The sequence below is a fragment of the Centrocercus urophasianus genome, unplaced genomic scaffold (genome assembly GCF_019232065.1).
Source record: "Centrocercus urophasianus isolate 14NV4802_14NV808 unplaced genomic scaffold, USGS_Curo_1.0 seq_11, whole genome shotgun sequence".
NCBI lineage: Eukaryota > Metazoa > Chordata > Aves > Galliformes > Phasianidae > Centrocercus > Centrocercus urophasianus.
In genome coordinates, this window is record NW_024884253.1 from 45,589,792 (window position 1) to 45,614,351 (window position 24,560).

Below are 24,560 nucleotides of genomic sequence, written 5' to 3' on the forward strand. Positions count from 1 at the left end.
TGCACTGGCTAGCAAAAAGGAACTTAAACACTATATTCACTCAATGAGATGAAAACTATAAAGTGTAGTTGAATGGTTCCTAAAAAACAAATCTTTCTCATTAAACTGCTTCTGGGAGGGAAATAAAATAAATGGCATTTCTTCCCCTTATTTTGCAGGAGTTTCTTTCAATTTCTGATGTGTTTATTTTTAAGACTGATCTAATTGCCAGTTTCTTAGCACACCTATTACTGCCTTTGCTATGTGAAGTATTATCCTGAAGGACAATGCATATTTGGAGATACGGATAGGAACAACATTCTAGAAATTTCCCTATTTAAATCTGGCAGCAGTGTTTAGCGTAGAAACACTTGTAACATGAAATAATGATAAAAAGAGTAAAAGGATTTTATTATAGTACTGAGCATGTTTTGAAAGGTAGGAAAGAGAAAGAGTGAGCTCTATAAGCCTGCAGTTTTATTTATCTGTGTCCTGGTTCTATTACACCGCTGTGTAAACTCAGTAGAATGAATCTATTTAGACCTGTTTAGAATTAATCTATTAATAGAAACATAATGAATGAGGTCAGCTTCTTACTCATGTGTTTTCACTAGGAGTATCATTTAATAGCATGTTATAGATCTGAGAAGTTACAGTTAGAGAAAAAATAACAGGATTGTATTATACTTAGTAAAAACTGCACCTAGGCATTTGAGCACCACAAAGATGCTTACATTTAACTGTTTCAACTTGCTTCTTTAACAGAAAGAACATGAAGTCCTCTTGGTTATTTATAATACACTTGCTATGGCTGAATGGTCACCAGTGTGCACCGACCAGGCAGGAGGAAATGAATCTCCGGGAAAACCTGAAGAGTAAGTATGCAGAGGTGTGCTGGAAGCATTCAGGCCCAGGTCTCCACTGAGGCTTGCTCTGGTTTGCTTTGCCTTCCACGCTCACTGGAGTCAAGAGGATCTGTTTTTAAGTGTGGGCTGACTTTTGTGGAAGCAAAGTGTCCACGTGTGTGACTGGGAGATAACATGAAATGAGAAACTAGAGGGATTAACAGAGCCTCCCTTATAGAAAATGTTTGCAGCGTTTTAATAGGTTATTTGCTCCATCATAGATCATTAGAGTATAAATCAAACCTAACAATTAAACCACGTGATTTACATTTTATTATGCTAAGCTATAAAATGTAGTTATTAGAAATAATTGCAATAGAATGACTTAATAAAGAAAAAAACCAGCTGTTATGCATATACTCACCTTGAAGCATGACTTTATTGTGTAGGTCAGAATCCCAGGAGGATCAGCCATGAAATATTCCTTAGCTTCAATGTATTTTAAAAATATTTCTGTGACAAATAGAATGCTAGGAGAGAGGAAGAAGGCTAAAGTAGAAGACATGAATGACACGTGCATGCAAGTAATGTGCACTTTAGTTGTTTTTATAGCCTCAGTTAAATTCATAGCACTTTTGCAAAGAGAACAAGGGATTTGCACTCAGGCAGAGACTCAAGGTCCAATGTAAAGAACAACCTGCCTTTCACCAAAACTCTACGGCCATTATCTCACAGGAAGTCTAGAGATTATATTTTAGGAAAGTAGGTTGAAGACTCCTGTAATCCACATTTTCAAGCTGTTATGTGAAACTGTCACTGATTGATTTCAGATTAAGAATAACTATGTAGGTTATGTCACCAAGAAACTGATGAGCAATCCTAGGAGATTCCCAGAACCCAGGCTGAGGCCTTGAGCATCCTGCGCTCCTTGACCCTGCTCTCATCAACTCTTCTCTCAGCAAGGAGTTGAACTTTGCGATCTCTAGGGTTGCCTTCCAGTCTCAACTATTCTGGGGTTCAGAGATCAGAAATGGGATAGCTAAATACATAGACTGAGCTGCACACAGCTAATCACTGGACACGGCTCTGCGCCAGATTCTTATCTGATAGAAATTGTCTTGGCTCTGTTATTCAGCATTCACTATCCCATGAGTTGGCTCTGCATTCAGCATTCACTTCCCCATGAGTTGCAGGGAAACATAAAGCTGTTTCACTGTGTCATTAGAGAATAGTCATTTGTGCTAGTATTAAAATTGGATTAACTCGCTATATAATTTGGGTTTTTTTAGCTTTATCTGAAGTTGGGGAGAAATATGTAGATGAAGAGGTAAAGAAAGCTTTGATTGGTATTAAGCACATGAAAATTATGATGGAAAGAAATGAAGATAAGCACATAGATCTGATGAAAACTTTGAAGAAGAGCAGTGAAGAAAAACAGGTAACAAGTGCGTCTGTTTTCATTTGTCTGGTTGTTTGCTTCCTTGTTCTTAAAGTTGCACCTATTTTTAATCCAAGATGAAGCAGGTTGTACATAGATTTTAGTGCACCTTCTTGAAGAGGTAGAGTATGGGTAGACTCCCTTGGAGTCTCCCTTTTTCTGGGAAGAATGAAAACCACACTGTATGTACACTCTGAGGAGCAATCACATAGCAAAGCCAGGAGTAATGGGAAATCCCAGCTTCTGCTTTCCCTCCCTAGCAGAAGAAAAATCTTACAGCAGCTTTATAAAAGTTCTCACTGCCTTTGTCCCTGAAGCAGGAGCTGGGCCAACAGACACCATTTTCTAGCCTTGATTCACATTTCTGAAAAAATGAACATTGTTTTACTTTTTGCAGTTTCTTAAGAAAGAGTTTGAGTGTTTGCAGGAACATGGCATTCTAAGGCTCCAGTTCTCACTGAAGCTTTCAGTCTGCACTGACTATTAGTTCCAGTGAACTTAGAGGAAAATTCCATCTTGGCCCAGCTTGGAGATTAGTTTGAACTGTTCATATTATCAAATCTAAAAGCACATGGTAACTTGTTAACTTTAGGTACACTGGTACACTCCCATTATCCAGTCTGTTGTTGGTTCTTGCTGCATGAGTTCATTTACCCAGAACTTATCCCCACAGTAAGAGTTTATGAAACCCTGAATAAGTATATTTAGAAAGATCAGAAATAATTAAACACAGACCATGAATATCACAATTGCCAGCTCTACCAAGGGCATTCTGACAGAAGTTTTCTTTTCTGTGAGACTTTTCTGTTCATGAAATACTGCCAGAAAGGAATACGACTGATGAATTAAAAGGTTTCTGCCATGCTTGGGAACAACTTGGAATATTGTTTGGAAACATAAAGTGTTAAAATATATTGCACTGGGAGAAAGAAATTAATGATGTGCAATCTACTTTTACTAAAAAGTTTTCTGTCTTTCCGTTGCCCAATCTGTTCTAAAATGCTTATTGCAATTGTTACTTACGCTTCTGCAGCAGAGGCAAGAAATCCCTTCCCTACAGCCTTTCCATTAGAATAATCCCCAAAAGATGGAGTTATGTACTTTTGAATACTTCTGCATTAGAGAAGGAATTTATGTATGGCAAGGACCTAGCTTTGTGAAGTATCACAGGCCCTTGCAGCACAGAGCAGAGTAACAAAAAAGACTGTTTGGGGAACAGATGAATACTCAGCGTGGAGATAAAAGACTTGCGTTGACTCCTGACCTTGTGAGAGCTTGAATGCTTTTTGCACGGAAAGCCTCATGGTTTTTTCACAGCCTCAACAATCCAGGTAGGCCGCAGAGATCTGTTTGGTTATGTAGGCTGCACTATGTTGTTGAGAGAACATCAGGAAGACTCCGTAAGGAAAAGCTTTTCAATTTTCAGTTCCTCCATATGTGATTGCAGCTGAGAAAACATCCTACCCCAGTAGCGAAGGATTAAATAACAAAAATGAGCAATCAGCTCTGGAATTAACATTCACAATATTAACCTGAAAACTGCAATCAGCAGAATCTTTTTTCTTATTCAGGAAGCCTTGCGACTTATGGATGAAGTAAAGGAAAGATTAGAAGAAGAAGAAAGACAATGCCAAGTATCTTTGAAAAATCTATGGGATGAATGTGAATCTTGCTTAGAAAGTACCTGCATGCGATTCTATACGACTTGCAGACGGGGTTTATCAACATTTAGAAGCAAGGTAAGAAGAAATTTTGTATCTGGCAAGTGTTCTCGAATTTACCCAACAGTTTTAGAGAGAGCACAGCTTGTGTTTGCAGTGGCCAGTCTGTCAGTGACATCAACTTACTAAAACTGATTGAATTTGGAAGGTCTGGAAATGCGAAGTAACCAGGCACAGCCTATAGTAAATTACATTCATTGAACACAGAGCTAAAACAAGTTCTGGGGCACACTGTTGTGACACCACGGTCACTGATCATTCCCTCCTGTGGAGTCTCACCAGCTATACAGTGATGTATCTCACAGTAGGAGTTGCACTGCAATGCTCAATAGCTGTTTGCAAAAAATAATGCATAGACTATTTATGTTATGAACTGTTACTGTCTTTGACACTATTGATAACTTCCTCTGTGAGCTCAGTGTACAGGTATACATGTACACATGTATTTGGCACGGTGTTTCTTAACCCTTACCAGCTTTCTAATGCCGTAAAGCGTGGCTCCACGCAGCACTGCACCTGCTCAGTCAAAGGCACTGTGTCACAGCATGAAGCAGGGATGAGCAGCTGAGGTGTAGGGAATAGGAACTTCCCAGAGCTGAACTGTTGTTCAGTCTCTTCCATCATCAAATCATGGACTCAGAGACACTGTTTTATTGCTTTTAGTAGGTTTCGGTTTGCACAGGAATTTGAGCACTTGGCCATTGGTGAGACACAAGGGCATTTATAGGTCACGGTGAGAACAATTGCCCTCTGTTCTCTACATGACACGAAACTACCACAGAAAAGTTTCCAAGATAAAGTCCAAACTGTTTGTTGGATAAAACCCAGAAGCCAGTACTAACTTTGAGCCTCAACAGACTGAACCAATTTTTCTCCAGATCAGATTTGTATCTAATGATTTAGATTAAATGAACTTTCACTAGCATCTTAAATTTCTTTGGAGAATATGCTGTGATTCTGGTTATTGAAAGAGTCCCTTGTTTCTAGAGGTACTTGAAAAAAAAATTTAGAGCTACTTCTCTGAGAGAAGAAAAACTGATAAGGCTGAGGGAGCCAGGCTTGTTCAGCCTGGAGAAGAGAAGGCTGAGGGGTGACCTCATTGCAGCATTTCAGTACCTAAAGGGAGCCTATAAACAGGAGGGGAATCAACTCTTTACAAGGGTAGATAACAGCAGGATAAGGGGAAATGGTTTTAAGTTGAGGGAGGGAAAATATAGGTCGGATGTCAGGAGGAAGTTCTTTACCAAGAGAGTGGTGAAGAGCCCACAGAGGCTGTGGATGCCATGTCCCTGGAGGTGTTCAAGGCCAGGTTGGATGGGGCACTGGGCAGCCTGCTCTAGTATTAGATATGGAGGTTGGAGGCCCTGCCTGCCGTAGGGGGATTGGAGATTCATGATCCTTGAGGTCCCTTCCAATCCAAGCCATTCTATGATGCTATGATTCTATGATTCTTTGATTCTGTGATTCCATGACTCTGTGATTCTATAAACTGTCAAGCAGCTGATCTCTTTCTTGCATGCAGGTTGAAGATTTTTTGAGGAAAATACCTCCACTTATTTTCCCTTTTCATGAAGATCAAGGAAAAGACATCCAGATTAATGAAAAGCCTGAGAAAGAGGATACTCAACTAGTAAAAATGGAAGATCTATTTAGCCAACTGTTATCAGACATGGGCTCAGTGTTTGACAGAAGTTTCATGTTTTTCAAGCAGATGCAAAAAGAATTTGACCAATCCTTTCAAACATATTTCATGTCTGATCTGGATTTGAGTGAATCCCCCAGCATGCCTGCTTTACCCGAGGCCACTACCAGAAATGACGGCTTACAGAAAGACTGGGGTGTACCCGCCTTCCTGCAGACAGTCTTTGATTTCAGCAAGACAGTGTTTGAAGGTGTCAGTGAGGTGATTACTGAGGTATTCGATGAATACAGAGATAATAGAAGAGATTTGCCAGAACAAGCCAAAGGCAAGTGTTGGAAATAAAAATCAGCTGCGCTGTCAATGACATCAAACCTCTCAGGACAGCTAACTCAGGGCTAGTGGATCAGTCTGTGGTGCATTAATTTTACATGCTGTATGGGAGCTCCGGGGGCTTACTTGGTTAAATAGGCATGGGTTAAGCATAAATTCATTGGTTAAATTAAAAGGTAAAAATCATCTGGAAAACTCATAGAAATACTGCAGTGTGACTTGGGTGTCCTACACAGTCTGATTTTCATGGCATTGCTCTAAGTGTCTGCAGGAGTTTCTCAGGAGTTCCTGAATTCATAGCAGATGCACGTTTTCAAAAGATTGACTGATAGGTCTGATATCAGCATTTGTCAGGAAGACTTGTATATCATATCATACTGACATGTCTCCAGCTCTAAAAATTCTGTGAGATGTCACAGCGTATCCCTGCCCTTGCCTGACAGCCGCAAGTCTTGCCTAAAGCTCCTGCAGCAATGTCATGTACCAGTCACATACAAACCAGCCAAGTGATTTTCCAGTAACCAGGAAAATTCTGGGCATAACTTTAGTATCAGGTGATAATTCTCAATGGGGGAAACAACCCTCAGTCAACATCTAGAATGCAAATAAGCTTTATCTTTCCTATCTTATTAATAAAAATAGAAATAAAAAATAATTGGCTGTCAGTGGGGAATACGTTACCATTTATAAGGGAATTATACAGTGACATGAATTCTTTGGAAGAAAACATGATTTGCATCTTCTCCCAACCTCTGCTTTTGGAAGTTTAACTCCTCTATTTTGCTTGGCACACATATTAAGTAACAAACATGTATTTGTCAGGATGTTCAACTTAATGACAGTCTAAAAATACTGTAATTTCATCCTAGGTTCTGACAGGGGTGGCATGTTCTCGAAAATTGTGTCAGGACACCAAAGGACTCTGTGCAAAGAGCTTCGAGAGAATTCCTCTGGATGCACACAGTTTCATGAGAGATGTCAGAAATGTCAAGACAATCTTTTGCATGGTATATAGATATTTCTTGATGTATTTCTGCAGCGTGTTGGCCATTGGTTTGTACACCTTCAGGCTGTCACCTTCTACTGTGCTCTTTCCGTATTTTTGGAATTAACATTCAGTCACAGACTTTTGACTGTGATTATAAATTCAAAACGTCCAGAAGATTTCAATTACTTTCCCTGCTGTCTCCACACAGTGTCAGTATAACTCAGTTGTTAGCATACTGATGGAGATCCAAAGTTGTATACTCTATAACAAAATACCTATGGACATCGCTAGAGTTGCCATTCTCCAGCAGAGCAAGAGGTGAGGCAGCAATTGATCCTGCCTGGTGCAGAAGCGCCGAGCAGAAAGCGAGGAGAAGTCAACATTCCTGATGCTGGTTTCTCCTGCAGACAACATGGGCAGCTGGAAAAAATTCAGACTGCAATACCTAGAAATACTCTCAGGACTCCTGCTGTAGCATAACATTACGGCTTATCCAGAGTTATTTATATCTTCAAAGTCACAGAAAACGCTTAAACTGAGATATCAGAATATCTCCAGTGCGGCAGATGTTAATCATCCAGTGACATTTTGAAAAGAGTGTTGGACCATTTCCAACTCAATAAAATATCCTTTTGTCCACAGTTGTGTATTACACATAACAGTGTAGGACAAAGGGGAATGGTTTTAAACTAAAAGAGGGGAAATTGACATCAGATTTCAGGAGGAAAATTTTCACTGAGAGGGTGGTGAGATGCAGAAATGGACTGCCCAGAGAGGTTGTGGGCATCCCATCCCTGGAGGTGTTTAAGGCCAGGTTGTGTGGGGCCATGAGCAACCCGATCTAGTGCCCGTTTAGTGGGAGGTATCCCTGCCTGTGGCAGGGGGTTGGAACCGATGAACTTTGGGAACCCTTCCAACCCAAGCTCTTCTACGATTCTTTAGCATGCTTGAAGATCTATTGCCAAGCAGCATGGTACAAACCTTAAAGAGCTTAGCAAGTTGTAATACAGCAAATAGAATAATTAATCCATTCAGTCATTGTAAGCCTAAACGAAACCTACCAACATAGGTCAGCAAGAATTTGTTTGTTTTGTTTAGCATAGTTTAAACATGAACTCAGAAATATGCTCCATTGCTAGACTTTTTTTTGTAGTTTTCCTATATTTCTGTACTTCGTATAGAGAAAAGCAAGTACAAGACATCTTGTTTTCTTATAAGCTTCACATTGGCTGGTGTTTTTAAACAGATTGCCCAAATGTTCCTGAATTGCACATGAAGTTTGATGAAGCCTTTAAGCTGGTTAATCTCTCTGGTGAGCAGTACGAGCAGATTCTCCAGATGGTTCAGCGTCATACAGAAGACACTTCCTACTTGCTGAACAAAATGAAAGAAAGATTTGGGTGGGTGTCTGAGTTATCCAATATGACCATCGGACCAGAAAATATTTTCAATATAGTCAAGGTAAGGGTTACCTACTAAGGGGACCTATTGCACAGTACTGTCTTCCATCTAAGCCTTGCTCATAGGTGCATTCTTGAGGACTATGGATGTTCATATACATGTAAGTTTTGGTTTTACAAGATACAGTCCCTAATCATCTCATCTTGAATATACATTAATAATGTATTAATAATCCCTCAATGAGCTTAATAATCCTTCAGTAAGCTGAATCTCCAGAGATTAGAAACTATTTTCCTCTAAATCCTTTTAGTCAGGTGGATGGCTGACAGGCTAACCTAAATAATTGCTGAGAAGAGTAAACTGACACTAGCAGCTTTGACAGGCCTGCAATTACCTTCCTGGATAAATGTCACTGTACTAGCCAGCAATGCATCCTTACTGGATCGCTGAATATATAGCTACGTGTCTGTGTCTGTACCTATATATCACAAAGCTCAAAGAAAGCAAATGCTATGCAGGTTATTGCAGTGGAAGCTGCATATCATAAGCAGCAGCTGTCAATATGACTTGAAGTACATCATGATCATCTACATCTCACCCACATGAAGACATCCAAAGTAAATTAAATTGATTTTACTGGGCCGGGGACAAATTCTGCTCTCCCTTTCAACTCAGAAATCCAGTGCACTACTATTACTACATGACCTTTATGAAAATCCACAAAACAAAACAAAACAAAACACAAGATCAGGAACAAGGGAATAGGCAATATTTAAGCATACTTTCCCAACCAAGTCTAAGCTATCTGCTCAGGAAAATAAAGCTACAGAACTAAGTCAGGTTTAGAAAAACACATAGGAATGCATAACTTCAGTCAAGCAAACCTCTTGAAATCAGTGAGAACAACTCACACACAGGTTTTCAGTACATGATCAGAAGCTTTTTATAAATGTAGTTTATGGTTTAAATATTAACTTGCAGTTCTTAAACTGGTCTTGCAGTGCCATATCACATCTTCCCACCACTTACAATAGTCTTTGGCATAAATTCGAGGCACCCACTGTCTTTTCATAAGAAAGTAATTTAAAGAAGGTAGACAAGATTAAAATACTTTTCTATTTAATTTTCCCTTACTAAATATGAAAGTAACCATAAACAAAACTGAAAGCACACAGCTATTTGTAGTGCTAATGTACTGATTTGCTCTCTTCAAGGTGGTACCTGGAGATGTTTCTGGTACAAACGAAACCGTGGTAGATGTGAATATTTTGACTTCACCTACTTTCACCATTAAAGTTCCTCCCCACTTAGACCCAAAGAGTGCAGAATTCATTGAATACATAGCTGGAAAAGCACTGCAACTATATAAGCAGAATTTTTAAGTGGTAAGTTCATTTTCTCTCTTGCTTCGCAGAGAATGCAGCTCTTCATAAGAGATGTTTACATTGCAATAAACATTAGTTGGAACAGGATTCTGTCATGCTATATTCAAGACTGTCTCTTTGGAAACAACACATTGATTGAAAGACAAACACAAGTGTTACAGAAAACAAAAATAAATGCTCAGTGTTCTAGCCTGCAAAACACAGACATTATGATATTAAAAGACTTCACTTATTTAACTGTGAAAACCCTCAATCTTTAAGTAACATCTGGGATGAGGTAATTTAATGACAAATATTCCATCAGAAAAGAATTGCCTCACAACCACAATCCGGAGCTTTGGCATCAGATAGCATGTCTTTGCATTCATTAATCAAGTATAAAATGGAATTACCACCGCTCATCTTTTTTTCTCCTTTAATTTTAGGTTGTGTTTAATAGCATGTTCCATATTATTTTTGACAAAAAATGGGCTGCAGTGTTGAATCAACATCATGATTTGAAAGAGCTGTTTTGCCGCAAAATTTTCACGTTATCAGTGCTCTACTCAGTGTAACAGTGTTAACGCTGCTAACAGAATCTGCAATTTGACTTGCAGGAGTGTTCACAGAAAGATCTTTCCCATGGCCTTCTAAATATTTTTGTAGGAAGGGCTCATGGAGATCCTTCTCCATGCTTAAGAGATTGGGGAGGGAAGAAACAGGCTGCAAGAATGAACAAACTTTGTATTCTCTAATCTCATGGAGAAACTCCAGGAAAGGTAGCAGAGTTCTTAAGTGGCATCATGTTGCTACTGGCATCACACTGCCATGGGGCTAGCCACAAAGTCCCAGCGAAGTCTCCAAGATGTGCAGCTCTGGTGGACTCCAGTGCTCACAAACAGATCTTCTAGAGGACATTCTTGTCATTTTTTGTCATTCTTTTGATGAGAGATTCACAATTTTTCAACAGATGAGATAAATCTCTTCCATCAGAGAGGCTGAGGTGGCCTACAGAATTTAGACAGAATATGATAAGCCTCACCATGAACTCTGATTTAGGTTTATGCTGGTGAAATTATATGAGTATTATACTCAAAACGTATATTTTCCAATAGTTAGAAGCGTATAAAGCGAAATGCTCAGCATCATTTATATACTGTTTTCCTTCAAAATTCTTTCTAACTTATACTTGGTTATTGATAGCATATACTCTTTCAGATAATGTAAGGCTAAACTTTGTGGTCTAATGATGACAATATAAATTTCCTTAGTGTGATTATGATTTTGAGCCTCAGTCTCTAGTGCAACACAACTTGTGTAGCCATCTCATGCCTGAGAAAGTGTGGTAGCACTTATCTCCAAATCGCAGTACCATTTTCTGTTCTGTTTGTGCAACAGATTTGGGCTATGTGGAAGCATGACAAAAGGAAAGAATAGGAACTCTGCAAGAAAAGAGGAAGATCTACAGGAAGGGAAAAAGAGAGAGAAAATCGTTTCAGTCTTTCTTATGTGTCATATACGTTTCCACAGCAGGATATTTGTACATTCCCCATATACAGATTTTTCCAAATCTTTCTATCAAAAAATAAAAAAAAATGATCATTTATTTTCTTTTCTCCTAGGAACGAAGATGTGGGAAATCTCAATCCCTGAACTCTCCTTAGGTGAAATACTCCTAAACTCAATGTTCAGCTATTTGTTAAATAACTACAGTTAAAATAGTTGCATATAAATAAAACTTTGCTTAATAAATACCGTGACATATGAGCTAGCAACCGATGACTGTAGCAATCTTTTAATTGAAATACAAATTCAAGTCCACTTTGAGAGACATTTATTTAAATAAAATGTTGTTTATGTTATGTATTAGGTGATCTTTGAGGAATCATGTATGGCTCCGGTTATGCAAAGATTTAAGGAAATAATTAGCTGTAAACATGCAAATAACTCCTATTTGCATACTTAAATTCAGGCAAATTTTTAAGCCTTTTCAAAATTGTTCCCTAAAGATACTGCGTATTCAGCTAAGCCTGAAACAACCAGATTATCATATGCATATAGCATATTATTTTCCAATGAAAATGCCCCATTTCTTCTTCCAGTTGCTTTTGATGTTTGTAACACACATTAAATGACTTTTCTGAATATGCATAAATGAATAAGTCTTCTGCCTTTAGCACTTTTTACTTGCAGTTTGCCTTTGGAGCCATAATTAACAGGGAACCCTTTATCAGAAAAGATGTTTGTCTTTTCCTGCATTGTTGTCTTTAGCTTGCATGGTATTTGCAAATTATATTCACTAAGAACAGGTACAACTCTCAGAAGCAAAGCTCTAGGTGTTTTGGTTTTATTGGCTGTGATTGAACATTTTTGCACACATTTACATTCACCATTTCCAACTGTATCTTTGCAAAATAAAATATATGCATTTCAAAATGTATAAAGCCACACAGGAGACAAAAGGGAAATGGCAATTTAATTGTTTTAAGTAGTGGAAATGATCCGTTTTCCTGTCTACAGGACAAATATATGGAAAAAATAACATTTTCTAGCATACAGTTCCTGTTCCTTCAACTTCTTTTATATTACGGAACACTAATCTTGAGAGATTAAGCAGCTGTAACTCCTGGAATCACACCTGTTGTTTGAAAGTCGGGCTCTATCTGAGAGATGTGCATACCTCAACCAAACACTTAACTACTAAGATCTCCTATTACAAAGAAATATTCAGAGAAGAGCTGGTCTGTTTTGGCCAACAGAGAGAATAAACCTCGAAAATCTTCAGATGACACTGTATCAGGAGCTGTGCAGAAAGCAAAATTCAGAACACAAAACTACGCTGAAAAACAGGCGAGATGAGTGGATACTGGCAAGGTGAAACTCAACTACAGCCAGCACTGAGCGTTGCCCTTAGAGAGAAGGTACAGCATAAAAGATCTGCAGCCCAAGAGGAGTGACACTGGAGGCCAACTTGAGTGGGGGCCTGGGATCCTCAGTTCAAGAAAGACAGGAAGCTTCTAAAGAGGGCCCAGGGGAAGGCTACAAAGATGATGAGGGGCCTTATGAGGAAAGGCTGAGAGACCTAGGGATGCCTAACCTGGAGAAGAGAAGACAGAGAGGAACTTCATCACAGTTTATAAATATCTAATGGGGGGAGTCAAGTGAATGGGGCCAGGATCTTGTCCATGATGTGCAGTGACGGGACAAGGGGCAATGGGCACAGACTAGAACACAGGAAGTTCCATAAAAACATGAAGAAGAACCTCTGTACTTTGTGGGTGATGCATTGGAACAGGCTGCCCAGAGGGGCTGTGGAGTCTCCTTCTCTGGAGATACTCAAGGCCCCCCTGGATGCTTTCCTGTGCAACCTACTGTGGGGAACCTGCTTTAGCAGAGGCTTGGGCTGGATGATCCCTTCCAACCCCTGTGATTCTGTGACTGATGAAGCAACATTCAGAATCTCTTGACTGGTCAGGCAGCCAAGTGGAAACTAGATTCTCCCGTACTTATCTCAGAACCCCCCTCCCCACAGCTGCATTTGCTGTCTGAAAATGTCAGCCTCACAGGAGAACCGGATGTGTTTTCTTCCAGTTTTGCTTGCACTGCCCTTAGCCCAACTAACGTTCACTTCAGGCATGTATTTTTATGAAGACAGGCTGCTCTGAGTGTAGGCTTTGAGAATCCTCTGTGTGCCAAGGAAGTATTTAGCTAAACGTATGAGATGCACGATGTTAGTACGCGCCTTTATAAATGTTAATACAATAGTTGCCGCTGCTATACCGCCCCACCGCCCTTGCAGCCCTCACACCTCGCCCACCGCGATGAGGAGCAGGCAACGGGCGGCCGCAGTCCCGCCCTGAGCAGAAGGCGGCGCGTACGGCGCCTCCCGGATGGGGCGGGGAGAGGAGTGGGAGGCGGCAGCCCGCCCCTGTGTGCCTCTGCGCGGGAAGGAAGGGTTTTGGCGGGCTCGGCGGGGACGGGCGGGCGGCAGGAGCGCGCCCGGCCGCGCGGACCGCTTAGGTCGCCTCCCACCCGCCATGCCGGCCGCGGAGGAGCCGTCGAGCGGCCTGGAGGGCGGCGAGCCGCAGTACCTGCAGCAGGTCCGGCACATCCTGCAGCACGGCCACCGAAAGGAGGACCGCACGGGCACCGGCACCATCTCCGTCTTCGGCATGCAGGCGCGGTACAGTCTGAGAGGTCGGCACCTCCGGGACCCGCGGTCCCTCCGGCTGCAGGCTGCCCCGGGAGCTGCCCGCAGCCCCCTCAGCCCCTCCCGTGCTCGCCCCCGTTCTCTCTGAGAGCCGACTTCTCGCCCCGAGGCTCGGCCGCCATCTTCTGCCGCCCAGCTGCAGGGCTGCACGGAGCGGGGCCGGCTCGGCGCCCCCCGCGATGTTTTCTGCATTGCGGGAAGAAGCAGGCGGTGGTTGTGGGTCTGGAGCCCGGCCCCGCTGCTCTCATCACTGATAAAGTAAGCAGGGGACCTCAGTGCAGGAAGAGCCGTCAGTGCGATAGATCTTTATAATATTACCTTAAGGCTCTGCTTCCCGTTGCGAATACCTCTGCAGCCTTGTGTGCTGCCCGCGTGTAGGTCCTCATCTCCATCTATCACTGCAGTGCCCCTGTCAACCTTGGTCCCAGTAAGAGCATGGCACGTCCCTTCTCAACAGCAAACCTCTGTGTCAGACAGGGGCATTGCCTTCCGTGTGCTGAAAAATGTCAGTTATTTGGGCAGATGGGATAAGGCTCTTATAAGCAGTGCGTGGTGACAAAACAAGGGGCAGTGGGCACAAGCTGGAACACATGAAGTTCCATCTGAGAAAAACATGCATTAGTCTGAGGTTGACAACACTGGAACAGGCTGCCCAGAGGGGCTGCAGAGTCTCCTTCTCTGGAGATTTCAAACTGACCTGGGTGCTTTCCTGTGTAATCTACCGTAGGGAACCGTTAACTGGGGGTTGGAATAGGTGATCTCCAGATGTCCCTTCTAACCCCTAGGATTATCTGTTTTCATCCCAACAAATCTGATCATCTCTGACACCTTGTAACTTTTTCAGATCAGTTCCCACTGCTGACAACAAAGAGAGTGTTCTGGAAAGGAGTGCTGGAGGAGCTGCTGTGGTTTATCAAGGTGCTGTATCTGGATGGCTCTATCAGTAGTAGGCCTGAGAATGGCATCAATCTGATGTACTGGTGTGAGATGGGTTAAGGAATTTGGTGTAAGTGCAGGTGCTTCTGATCGTACAGCAGAGCAGCCCATGTGTACAAGATTGTTGTTTTCAAAACATTCCATGTATTTCAGTGAATACTATTGCATTGCTACAAATCAGAACATTTTTTACTTCTCTTTCTTTTTAAGGGAAACAGTCTGGTACAGGGAGAGCTTTTGCTGCAGTTAAAAACAGAGTTTTGCTGCAGTTAAAAAGCCAGATGGAGTCTTTTATTAGTGTTTACATAAGAAATAATATTGTAATTTGCAAACAATCTAATAATTTGCTTTTCAGTAGGTAGGTAGCTTGTATTGATTTGAACAGAAGCAAGCAGTGAGGAAACACAGGTGCAGTAAGACTGAAGTAAACACTAGTCTATTAAGTAGTAAAAAATGACATCCAGTAGGGCTAATTGCTGCAGTTAAGAATACTAAAATTCTGTAGATAATATGTTGCAGTACAAGTGTTCCTTGAAATGTTAGTGATTCCTTGAAATAGTAGCGATGTACTGATGTGGGAAAACCTAGACCAGGGCTTGCTAGACAGCAGGACTCACATACACAGATATTTTTTAAAGTATCTTTTTTTCAAAGATAAAAGACTGCGCACTCCCCAAACAGAACAGTTGTTATATTGGATTTTTGAGTGTGCTGTTTGGCACTCACTACAGAATTCAGTGAAACTTTTCTAGTTCATTTTGCCATGTTTTTCATTTTTGTCATGTTAACAAAAGGGACTTTAACTTCATTAGAAGTGGCTTGGGAAAGACACTGTCTAGGCCATACTTTGATTTTACGAGAGTAAAATCTTGTTCTCTGTAGATGTGTATGTGAAATTGTATACAGCAGGTGACCTTGAGACTGTACTTTTTGTGAGTTAAACAACAGCTTCGCACCTCAGGCTGAAGTCTGGTAAGGTATTTATAAGTTTTGTTCTGCCCAAGTGCGAGGGCAGCAACTAGTACATTAATCAGATTGTCCATCCTTTATGTTAAAAAAGCAGAAATACTGCTGAGTAGCAAAGCTTAATGCTTCTGCATCTAATCGTGTTCTGGGATTAGAAGGTAACTTCATACTGTCTGTATTTTGTAGGGTTCTACAAATGCCAAAGAGCTCTCTGCAAAAGGTGTGAAGATTTGGGATGCCAATGGATCACGTGAGTTCCTGGATAAGCAGGGGTTTTGCACCAGAGAAGAGGGGGACTTGGGACCAGTTTATGGTTTCCAGTGGAGGCACTTTGGAGCAGAATACAAAGACATGCACGCAGGTAATCACATAAAAATGCAGCCTTGATTACTTAGTGGGATGACTGGAACCTCACTTCCAGAAGTCTGTGGGTGGGTTGTACTGTTAAAAGGACTGTTCACGCTGTGGAATGAAAACAAGAATGAATAATCTGGGAGTGAATTTTGCTTTATACTTTTAAATTAGCTGAATCTAATTATTGTGAAAAAATTTAGCTTTGTATGTGATAGTTTAGTATTTATAGAACAGAGGAATCATACATAATGTATACGTTATTTTTGCTTTAATGTAGAGATGGTATGGTCACCAGTAGGTGGAGAGATGCATTTCTATATTGCAGTCCAGAACCATAAGCTAGCTCAGTGACAGCAGTGGAACAAAGGCTGCACTCTCTGAGTGCCAACAAAGGATGCTAATTCCACGATGAAGTAATGTTAATTCCATGATGCACTTGTGCTGGTAGGAAGTGGTGTTAGTTCTGTATGTTCATGGGACATTGTGGAAAAGAAATCGTAGAATCACAGAATGGCCTGGGTTGAAAAGGACCGCAATGATCATCCAGTTTCAACCCCCTGCTGTGTGCAGGGTCACCAACCAGCAGACCAGGCTGCCCAGAGCCACATCCAGCCTGGCCTTGAATGCCTCCAGGGATGGGGCATCCACAGCCTCCTTGGGCAACCTGTTCCAGTGTGTCACCACCCTCTGTGAAAAACGTCCTCCTAATATCCAACCTAAACCTTCCCTGTCTCGGTTTAAAACCATTCCTCCTTCTCCTATCACTATCCATCCTTGTAAACAGCCATTCCCCCTCCTGTTTATATGCTCCCTTCAAGTATTGGAAAGCCACAATGTGGTGAAGTTTTGGGGTTTTTCCGTTTTACAGTTAGAACAAAGCAGGATGATACTATAGATAGAACAGCTGTAATGAACTACAACGTGATGCAGTTTCTATTATTTTCAGTGGAATTAATTCATTAAACTTACTTTGAAGTGTTTGGGTGGTTCTTTCTAAACTGTTGAAGGAGAGGATGTCAAAAACAAAACTTAAGACTGACATTAAAAGAAAAGTAAAAAAAAAAATATATATATGTACATCTGGTAGAATACAATTTATTTTTTCCTCTTGTATTTTTTTGTCAATATGTTCTCAAAGTTGACATTAGTTACAGATACTGTACTTACTATTGGCATATTGACTACTGGCAGAGTACAGTTTTACCCTACCGTAAGTGGTGCAAACAGTGAACTAACAAATGTAAAAACTTAGTAAAACGTTTTAGCTTTCCTAACTTAAAAGATCAGAGTTACTCGTGTACTACAGAAAAATAAATGAGATAAATTTCCATTGCTAATGGATTTCATTATGTTGCGCTACTAATGCATGAATAATTAGCTTCAGGATCTAACAAAACCATTTGAAAAAGTTTCTGGCACAGTGCTGCTGGTATATTACCATGTTGTTTGCCAACCAGCTTGGGTCTCTCTCTGCAACTGTAATTTGGTGTTGGGTTGCAAGAAGAGTTATTAGAAAAAATTAGTTACCAGCCACGCTAATTCACTGGCATGAGTCAGAATAATGAATAACAACTAATGACTCTTTTTATGGTGGTATCCATTCTGCTGTTAATTCCAGTGAGATTCTCTATAATTGACATCGAGCCTAAAATCAGCCAGCAAGGGTCACTGGGTGAATTGTAATATCCTGTGCCTTCTGGCTCCAAGTGTTTTGGAAATTTAGTTTTCATAAATGACCTTGGTGAGTGCTAGATAGATGTATGTATTTACTTGTTAAAAGCTTTCTTCTTTTAAGCATTCAAAGAATGCATGGCATTCTGTGTTACTGGTCTGGATGTGATTTTTGAATTTTTTTTTGAGTAGGAGTACTATAGCACATAAATTTAAGCTGCAGACAAAGGCATGTACTACAGAAACAGGACGGGAAAATTACTTTAAAAAGCATGAATATGAGATTTTCATTTCTGTTGCTCATTCCAATTCAGCTCTGTCCTTTTTAGGTATCATGAATGTCATCATTCATCGTCATAACACGTTTTGTACAATTAATATATTTGTATCACAACCTTTGTTTCCTGGGATGTAGTGTAAGTGCAGACTTCTAGTTTTTGATGCTTGGAAGAAAACTTTTTAGATAGGAATCGTCCCATTTCAGTGGATGCTAAAGGTAGTGGAAGCACTCAAAAGAGATAGTTGGACATATTGTAATACAGAAACGAGAACTTCACAAACCTTAGAGCAGCCAAAGAAAGACCAAGCATAACCTACGCTTGGTGAGTGCCAACAGATAAATTTAGTTGCCTTCAAAGTTTCAGTAAGATCTTCAGAGGCTGTCATTTGCTTTCCAGTGGGATGTGGGCTGGGCTTTAAAAATAGATAATGATTTGAATCTGGCTTAGATCATATTTTGTATCTTTCTTCAGATTATTCCAACCAAGGAGTTGATCAGTTACAAAAAGTGATTGAGATGATCAAAACCAATCCAGATGACAGAAGAATCATCATGTGTGCTTGGAATCCCAAAGGTACTGAACCGTGCACTTTAAGGGAACATTATAAAGTATATAGACTATATTTTAACTGCTGTGTCAGCATCAGTTCCATGTTACTGCATTTCCTTATTCTTTATAAAACTAGCTGAAATGTAGGTCACTGAGTACAATTGGTCAGGGGTTGTCAGTTCTCTTTCTGCTTAATTCTTGTGCTCAAACCTTGAAACTTTTCAACTATTACTTCCAAGTTTTTATCTCCAGGTTAAAGTGAGGGATCTACATGGCTACCAGTGCCTTTTGACATACAGTCTCTGTTCAGAGACAGAAGTTATGTTAACAAGGTTAAAAAATAACAAAAATAAATATACCAAAGCAATGTTGTTGTTGTTGGGTTTTCTTTTTTAGCCACATATTAAATAGTAAACTTAGAAAAAACCATAGAATTTGAGAACAGAAGTGCTATTTTCAATGCAGTCATTCTTCTTGGGCATACGTTAGCCTGTTCACTTTGAAGGATTATTTCTAAATAAGAGCTAGGGCTAGTGGTTGTTTTACTTTAGCAGCAGTAGATCCATACCCCCCAAAAAAATAATAATCCCCCAACATTCTCCTTTAGTGTCTCTGAAAGGGGATTCCACATGCTGCTGCTGCTATTTTTAAGGCTAAATGTTCTCACATATTGGGAGTGAGTTCAAGTTTTACTTAAACTAGCTGTAGGTTTACTGTCTTCACTTTAAGTGTAAACACTCTTATTTTATTTTCTGAATTTATTTACCAATGATTAGTCAGTTTTAAATCTCAACAAACAATAAAGTTACATTGCAGTGAGAAATGTGTAAGGTAAAGCAGCTGTAAGTTGCTTTAGGATGCATGCTTAATTTTGCTCTCAAAGTCTTCCTTTAGGGAAATAAATTGGCTCCCCTAGGTGAGTAAGGCTAAACTGCTGTGCAGCATTGTGGCACAAATCTGTTCTATAGAATATCTGTTTATGACTTTTCTGATCGTAAAGCCCAGGAGACAGCTGGTCATGACCCACTCTTAATTGCTTAGGCAGCAGGTGCTCTCTTGTCTAAAGAGAAGCAGCAACAGAATGATGGCCGTATCAAGCTGCACTACCTCCTGTATCTCGCTGTGTTTGTTCAGTTTTTGCATTTTCTAAGTTTCTGACACTAATGTGGTTTTATTTCTTCCCCCCTCCCTTCTTCCTGTATTGTAATTCTTAGATATTTCTCTGATGGCCTTGCCACCTTGCCATGCTCTTTGCCAGTTCTATGTTCTAAATGGCGAACTGTCTTGTCAACTGTATCAGAGGTCTGGAGATATGGGACTAGGAGTGCCTTTCAATATTGCCAGCTATTCACTGCTCACATACATGATAGCCCATGTCACAGGGCTGAAGGTAGGCTGTTTAATCATTTTATTTGAGACTGTCTGAAGAGTGAGGGATTAAAAGACTCCAGTGTCATATTCAGGACAAACTGAAATTGTAGAATCACAAGGTTGGAAAGGACCTACAAGATCATCTAGTCCAACCACCCTCTCGTTACCATTGCTACCACAAGCCACTAAACCATGAAATGAATGTACTGTTCAGGATCTTGTGTGTGTGTGTGTGTGTGTGTGTGTGTATATATATATATATTTGTTATATATATATATTTGTTATATATATATATATATATATATATATATAACAAAAAATTAAATACATATATATGTATGTGTATATGTATATAAAATATATATAAAAAGCTAAATTGTTTAGGAATTGCTAAGTCACAGAACTTGCAAGCCTGCAAATTGTATTTGGATGCTCTTGAAGTGCTTTGGGGTTTATCTTGTTGCTGACACCATTGCTTCCACAATGTACATTGTTTAGCAGTGGCTAAAGATGCTAGTTTGAAACAGCTTGAGCAAGTAATACATATGAGATGTGAAACAAAGCTGGATACCACTGCTACATCTGTTTGCAATGGATGAGCTATCTAGTGATCATGGATGATCAATTACTGACTGAGATCAGTAGTATTTGTTCAGTCACTGTAGCTATCATGTATTCTCCTTCCTTTTCAGCCTGGAGAATTCATACACACCTTGGGAGATGCTCACATATATCTGAATCACGTGGAGCCTCTAAAAGTTCAAGTAAGTACTCATTTTGTGTTCTTCTACTTTATTTTCCACAGTGCTCATCAAATACCAAATTGTCTCAATATTGTATGTACTGTTTTCCAGATGCTAATTTGCATGGCCTTTTTTTTTTTCTTCCCCATTCCTGCCCTAAAAATTGCATTTCCTGAACTGGTCTTTTAACCTATGTAGAATTTGTATTTATTCTTGTTTGTAACAAACATGACTGAAATGAACATCTGTATACGACTCCAGATCGAAATGGACTATTCTAGAACTAAGTTAAAGATCTTGAGTCCATACCCCTTTTTTTGACTTTGTCATTACAGAATCTTAGAAAATCATTCTGCCCAAGAGGATAAACACAATAAAATGTCTTTTTAGGTATATCAGGAAACGATAATTTCATCAATTCAAATTAGTTAATCAGTTTCCTTGGATAAGGCTGTATTTTCTTCAGGAAATAATTTAGTGCAGGAGAAGAAAATAAGAATTTTAGTTGGATTGAGTATCCTCACCATTCATAGAGCTCAAAACCACCTCGGGAAGTAGCTATTGGATTGGGCCCTAATGTTCCTGTGAGAAATTGCAGCGCATTTGATGCACGTCTTCATCAGAATTTCCAATTTAGTTTTGTCTGGAAGGAATCTAATTTGCATCCACTAGAATAGCTCTGCAAACTCATACTGCTCACAGTGCAGTTGGATGCTGCTGCATCCAATCAAAATACTAAAGTAGATTATGTCAAATCGTATTGTAATAACTTTTTTTAATGCTTTCTTGGGAAAGGAGAATCTACGTGGGGAAATCTGAATTTAGATTAATGAGATCTAATTTATAACACAAAGTCCCTGTCTCTTAAGTATGTATTACTTTTGTGCAATTAACCTAGGACATGCTTTTATTTTAGCTTCAAAGGGAGCCCAGACCTTTACCTAAACTCAAAATCCTTCGTAAGGTTGAAGACATCAGTGACTTTAAGGCAGAAGACTTTCAGATTGAAGATTATAACCCTCATCCACCTATTAAGATGGAGATGGCTGTTTAATGCTATTAAACATCTTCTATTAATATGGAAATCTACTTAAGCTACTTTGTTTCCTTTGTACTTAAATTTACAGAGTTTTTTAAATATAGTTCTAAAGGCATATGCTTTAGTATTGAAAAATAGACCAATGTTTTCTTCATTACTAAGTTGTAAGAACAAATATGTAGGCATGGAATTTACTGCTGTTTTTTCTATCTGCTATGAAGCAGAGTAGAATTCCTGGCTTCTGCATATCGGACAATGAATTTGGATTATTTATTCCTCTCTAAATAATGCATTTAGTATGCAAGTGTTGTTTGTGAGATACTTTTCTACTGGTTATTTCATTTGACTGTGGCTGTTTCAGTTACTATTCAGCTATTATTCCTGAGCTGTATTTGCTTTCGTGCTTTATTTAGTACTGAAAATAAAAGCCTTTATGTACAACAGAAGATTCTTTCATAGAGGTCCTTAACATAATTTGTTTAATAAAACTTTGTTTTTTAAAAAAATCTTCTGGAATCCATGTTTAATTTTAATATGCTTGCAGTAAATAAGAGTTGGAAAGCAAAGGGGCTACAGGAGAGCTAGGGAGGGACTTGGTGTAATGGCATGGAGTGTCAGGACAGGGGAAATTGGCTTTAAAGTAGAAGAGGGTAGATTTAGAGTAGATAGTAGGAAGAAATTCTTTACTGTGAGTGTGGTGAGACATTGGAACGGGTTGCACAGTGAGGTTGTGGATGCCCCCTCCCTGAATAGGGCTGTGAGCAACTTGGTCTAGAGGGAGGTGTCCCTGCCTACAGCGGGGGGTTGGAACTAGATGATCTTAAGGGTCCAATTCAAACCATTCTGATTCTAGGATTATGTTTGAGCAATCCAATGCATGCTACCATGGGCAAGAATTTCCTGTATGTCCTTACATAGAACAGTCAACTTCTACTGTTAAACTAGTCGCATCTTTCTACCCTTATTTCCTACTGAAACTATGTTCAGGATATTAATACTAATCATTGTGTTTTGATTTCCAGCTAGTAGGACTAAACCTAAATTACTGCTCTTTTTTCTCTGATGTAGCCCAACCAATTCCAGAAAGAGGATATCATTGCCTTTTTAAGTGCATCAAATGTAAGCAAGCCACTGCTTCTCAGAGAGGTTCTCCTTATTTCTTAGTCTTTCTTGAACAGAGATGAGCAGACCGTACATGTTATTCCAGCTGAGGTCAACCTAGAAACATGAAAGGATCAAGCTGATTTTTTTCTGAGGCTGCTTTATGTGGGTGCTCAGTAACCAACTTAAACAAACTTGGGCCTTTGCCTTCTTTCAAATTGCTGAACTCAGAGATTCATTCAGGCAGTTACTTGTTACTATGACTAAAAGCCATGTCACATGCTCTTCCCTGTACATTTTGTTCCAACTCTAATAGTCTTACATTTAGAAATAATCTAGTTAGGCTGTTCAAGACCATCTCCATTAGTTAGGATGTCACCCATCTCGTATCATGACCATACTCTTGTAAGTTAGCAATTGTTGAGCATATTTACAGTCCTCCTAAAGTACAGGGAAACAGTGTAAGTTGCAAGTTCACTTAACCATGCTGTCCGCACTTAGCAAGTTAAGTTCCTTCTGCTGGAAACCAATTTATGCAACACTTCAGATAAGATGCAATCTGCAGGGTGTTCTAGCAAGCGTAGCCAGAGGGAATGCATAACAAAATGACTAATGGCTTGAGTGAAGTGAATGAGTCTCAGTGAAATGAACCAGTACAGGAGAAGAAAGAATTAAAGAGAAGTTAGTCCAACTGGAAGGAAAAAAAAATAAATCTTTTAAGTACTACCTTTGTGAAAATGGTGTATTCTTCCATATGTATGTACATACACAGCATGCTTTAACACAGTAACAGACCAGTGTACATCTGGAAGAGCTACAGCTTTTCTGTACAGGAATCAACTGAAATATCACCTTTACCAGGACAGTTTACTACCGATAGCAGTTGCTGAAATGATACACACACTTTTGAGTCCAAGGTAGTTTATGCTGCTCCAGAGATGAAAAATATGTAAGGTAGAAATGTTTTACTATGCAGCAGGCTTGATTGGGAATAAAAACGTAAGCACACTTTAAATTAATAAGCATTAGACTTCTATATTTTCAGGCCAAGAAAATGAATATTCAAAGAATCTGAATACATAGACTTAAACATGAGGTACTCAAAGGATTTACAGGGCGTGAAGCTCGTTCACTGCTGGCAAACAGGACTGGTATGACTGAAGGCTGTATTTAGAACACTGGTGTAGACAAAACACAGGACACTGCTAGATCTTTTGGGAATCCCTGAAAGGAACCCAAAGGCCTTTTGAGAGAAGGATGTGTTCTTACATTTAATTCCTGATAAATAAGCTTCCTACCCCTCATGTTTTCTATCTGCTGACTTAAAGAGTTCTTCAGGTGGCACTGAAAATCTGTTCACTACAAGCTCTGCACATCCACAGCATTTCTGACTCCTTGCCATTTGCCCTGTTGACTGCTACTCATTCTGCCTCAGAATCTGGCCCTTTAAGTTTCTTTTTCCATTCTTGTTATTCATTCTCTGAATGCATCCTTCCATAATTTCTTCCCCCTTTCTTGGCCTTACTGTAATAGCTGCAAGAATATTATCTAGTCAGATGAGGGGTCAAAAAAAGAAGAAACTCTCTTGTCAGCCATCAAAATCCACACTTAACTTCCCTTTGGCCCACAG

At 39.8% G+C, this 24,560-nt stretch overlaps 2 protein-coding genes across 2 annotated transcripts; both read left to right on the plus strand.

Moving 5' to 3' along the window:
• Window positions 1-751: 751 nt before the first annotated feature.
• On the plus strand, window positions 752-11,351 carry CLUL1 (clusterin like 1). The gene is made up of 8 exons (XM_042808784.1): window positions 752-854; window positions 2,114-2,262; window positions 3,834-4,001; window positions 5,506-5,950; window positions 6,825-6,962; window positions 8,190-8,404; window positions 9,559-9,729; window positions 11,331-11,351. The coding sequence occupies exons 1-7, from the start codon at window positions 752-754 to the stop codon at window positions 9,724-9,726; spliced, it is 1,386 nt and encodes a 461-aa protein (XP_042664718.1). The 3' UTR covers window positions 9,727-9,729; window positions 11,331-11,351.
• A 2,391-nt stretch (window positions 11,352-13,742) lies between these two features.
• Window positions 13,743-22,293, plus strand: TYMS (thymidylate synthetase). Its single transcript, XM_042839884.1, has 7 exons — window positions 13,743-13,905; window positions 14,763-14,836; window positions 16,007-16,181; window positions 18,598-18,699; window positions 19,890-20,065; window positions 20,740-20,811; window positions 21,707-22,293. The coding sequence occupies exons 1-7, from the start codon at window positions 13,746-13,748 to the stop codon at window positions 21,842-21,844; spliced, it is 897 nt and encodes a 298-aa protein (XP_042695818.1). The 5' UTR covers window positions 13,743-13,745; the 3' UTR covers window positions 21,845-22,293.
• Window positions 22,294-24,560: the final 2,267 nt, after the last annotated feature.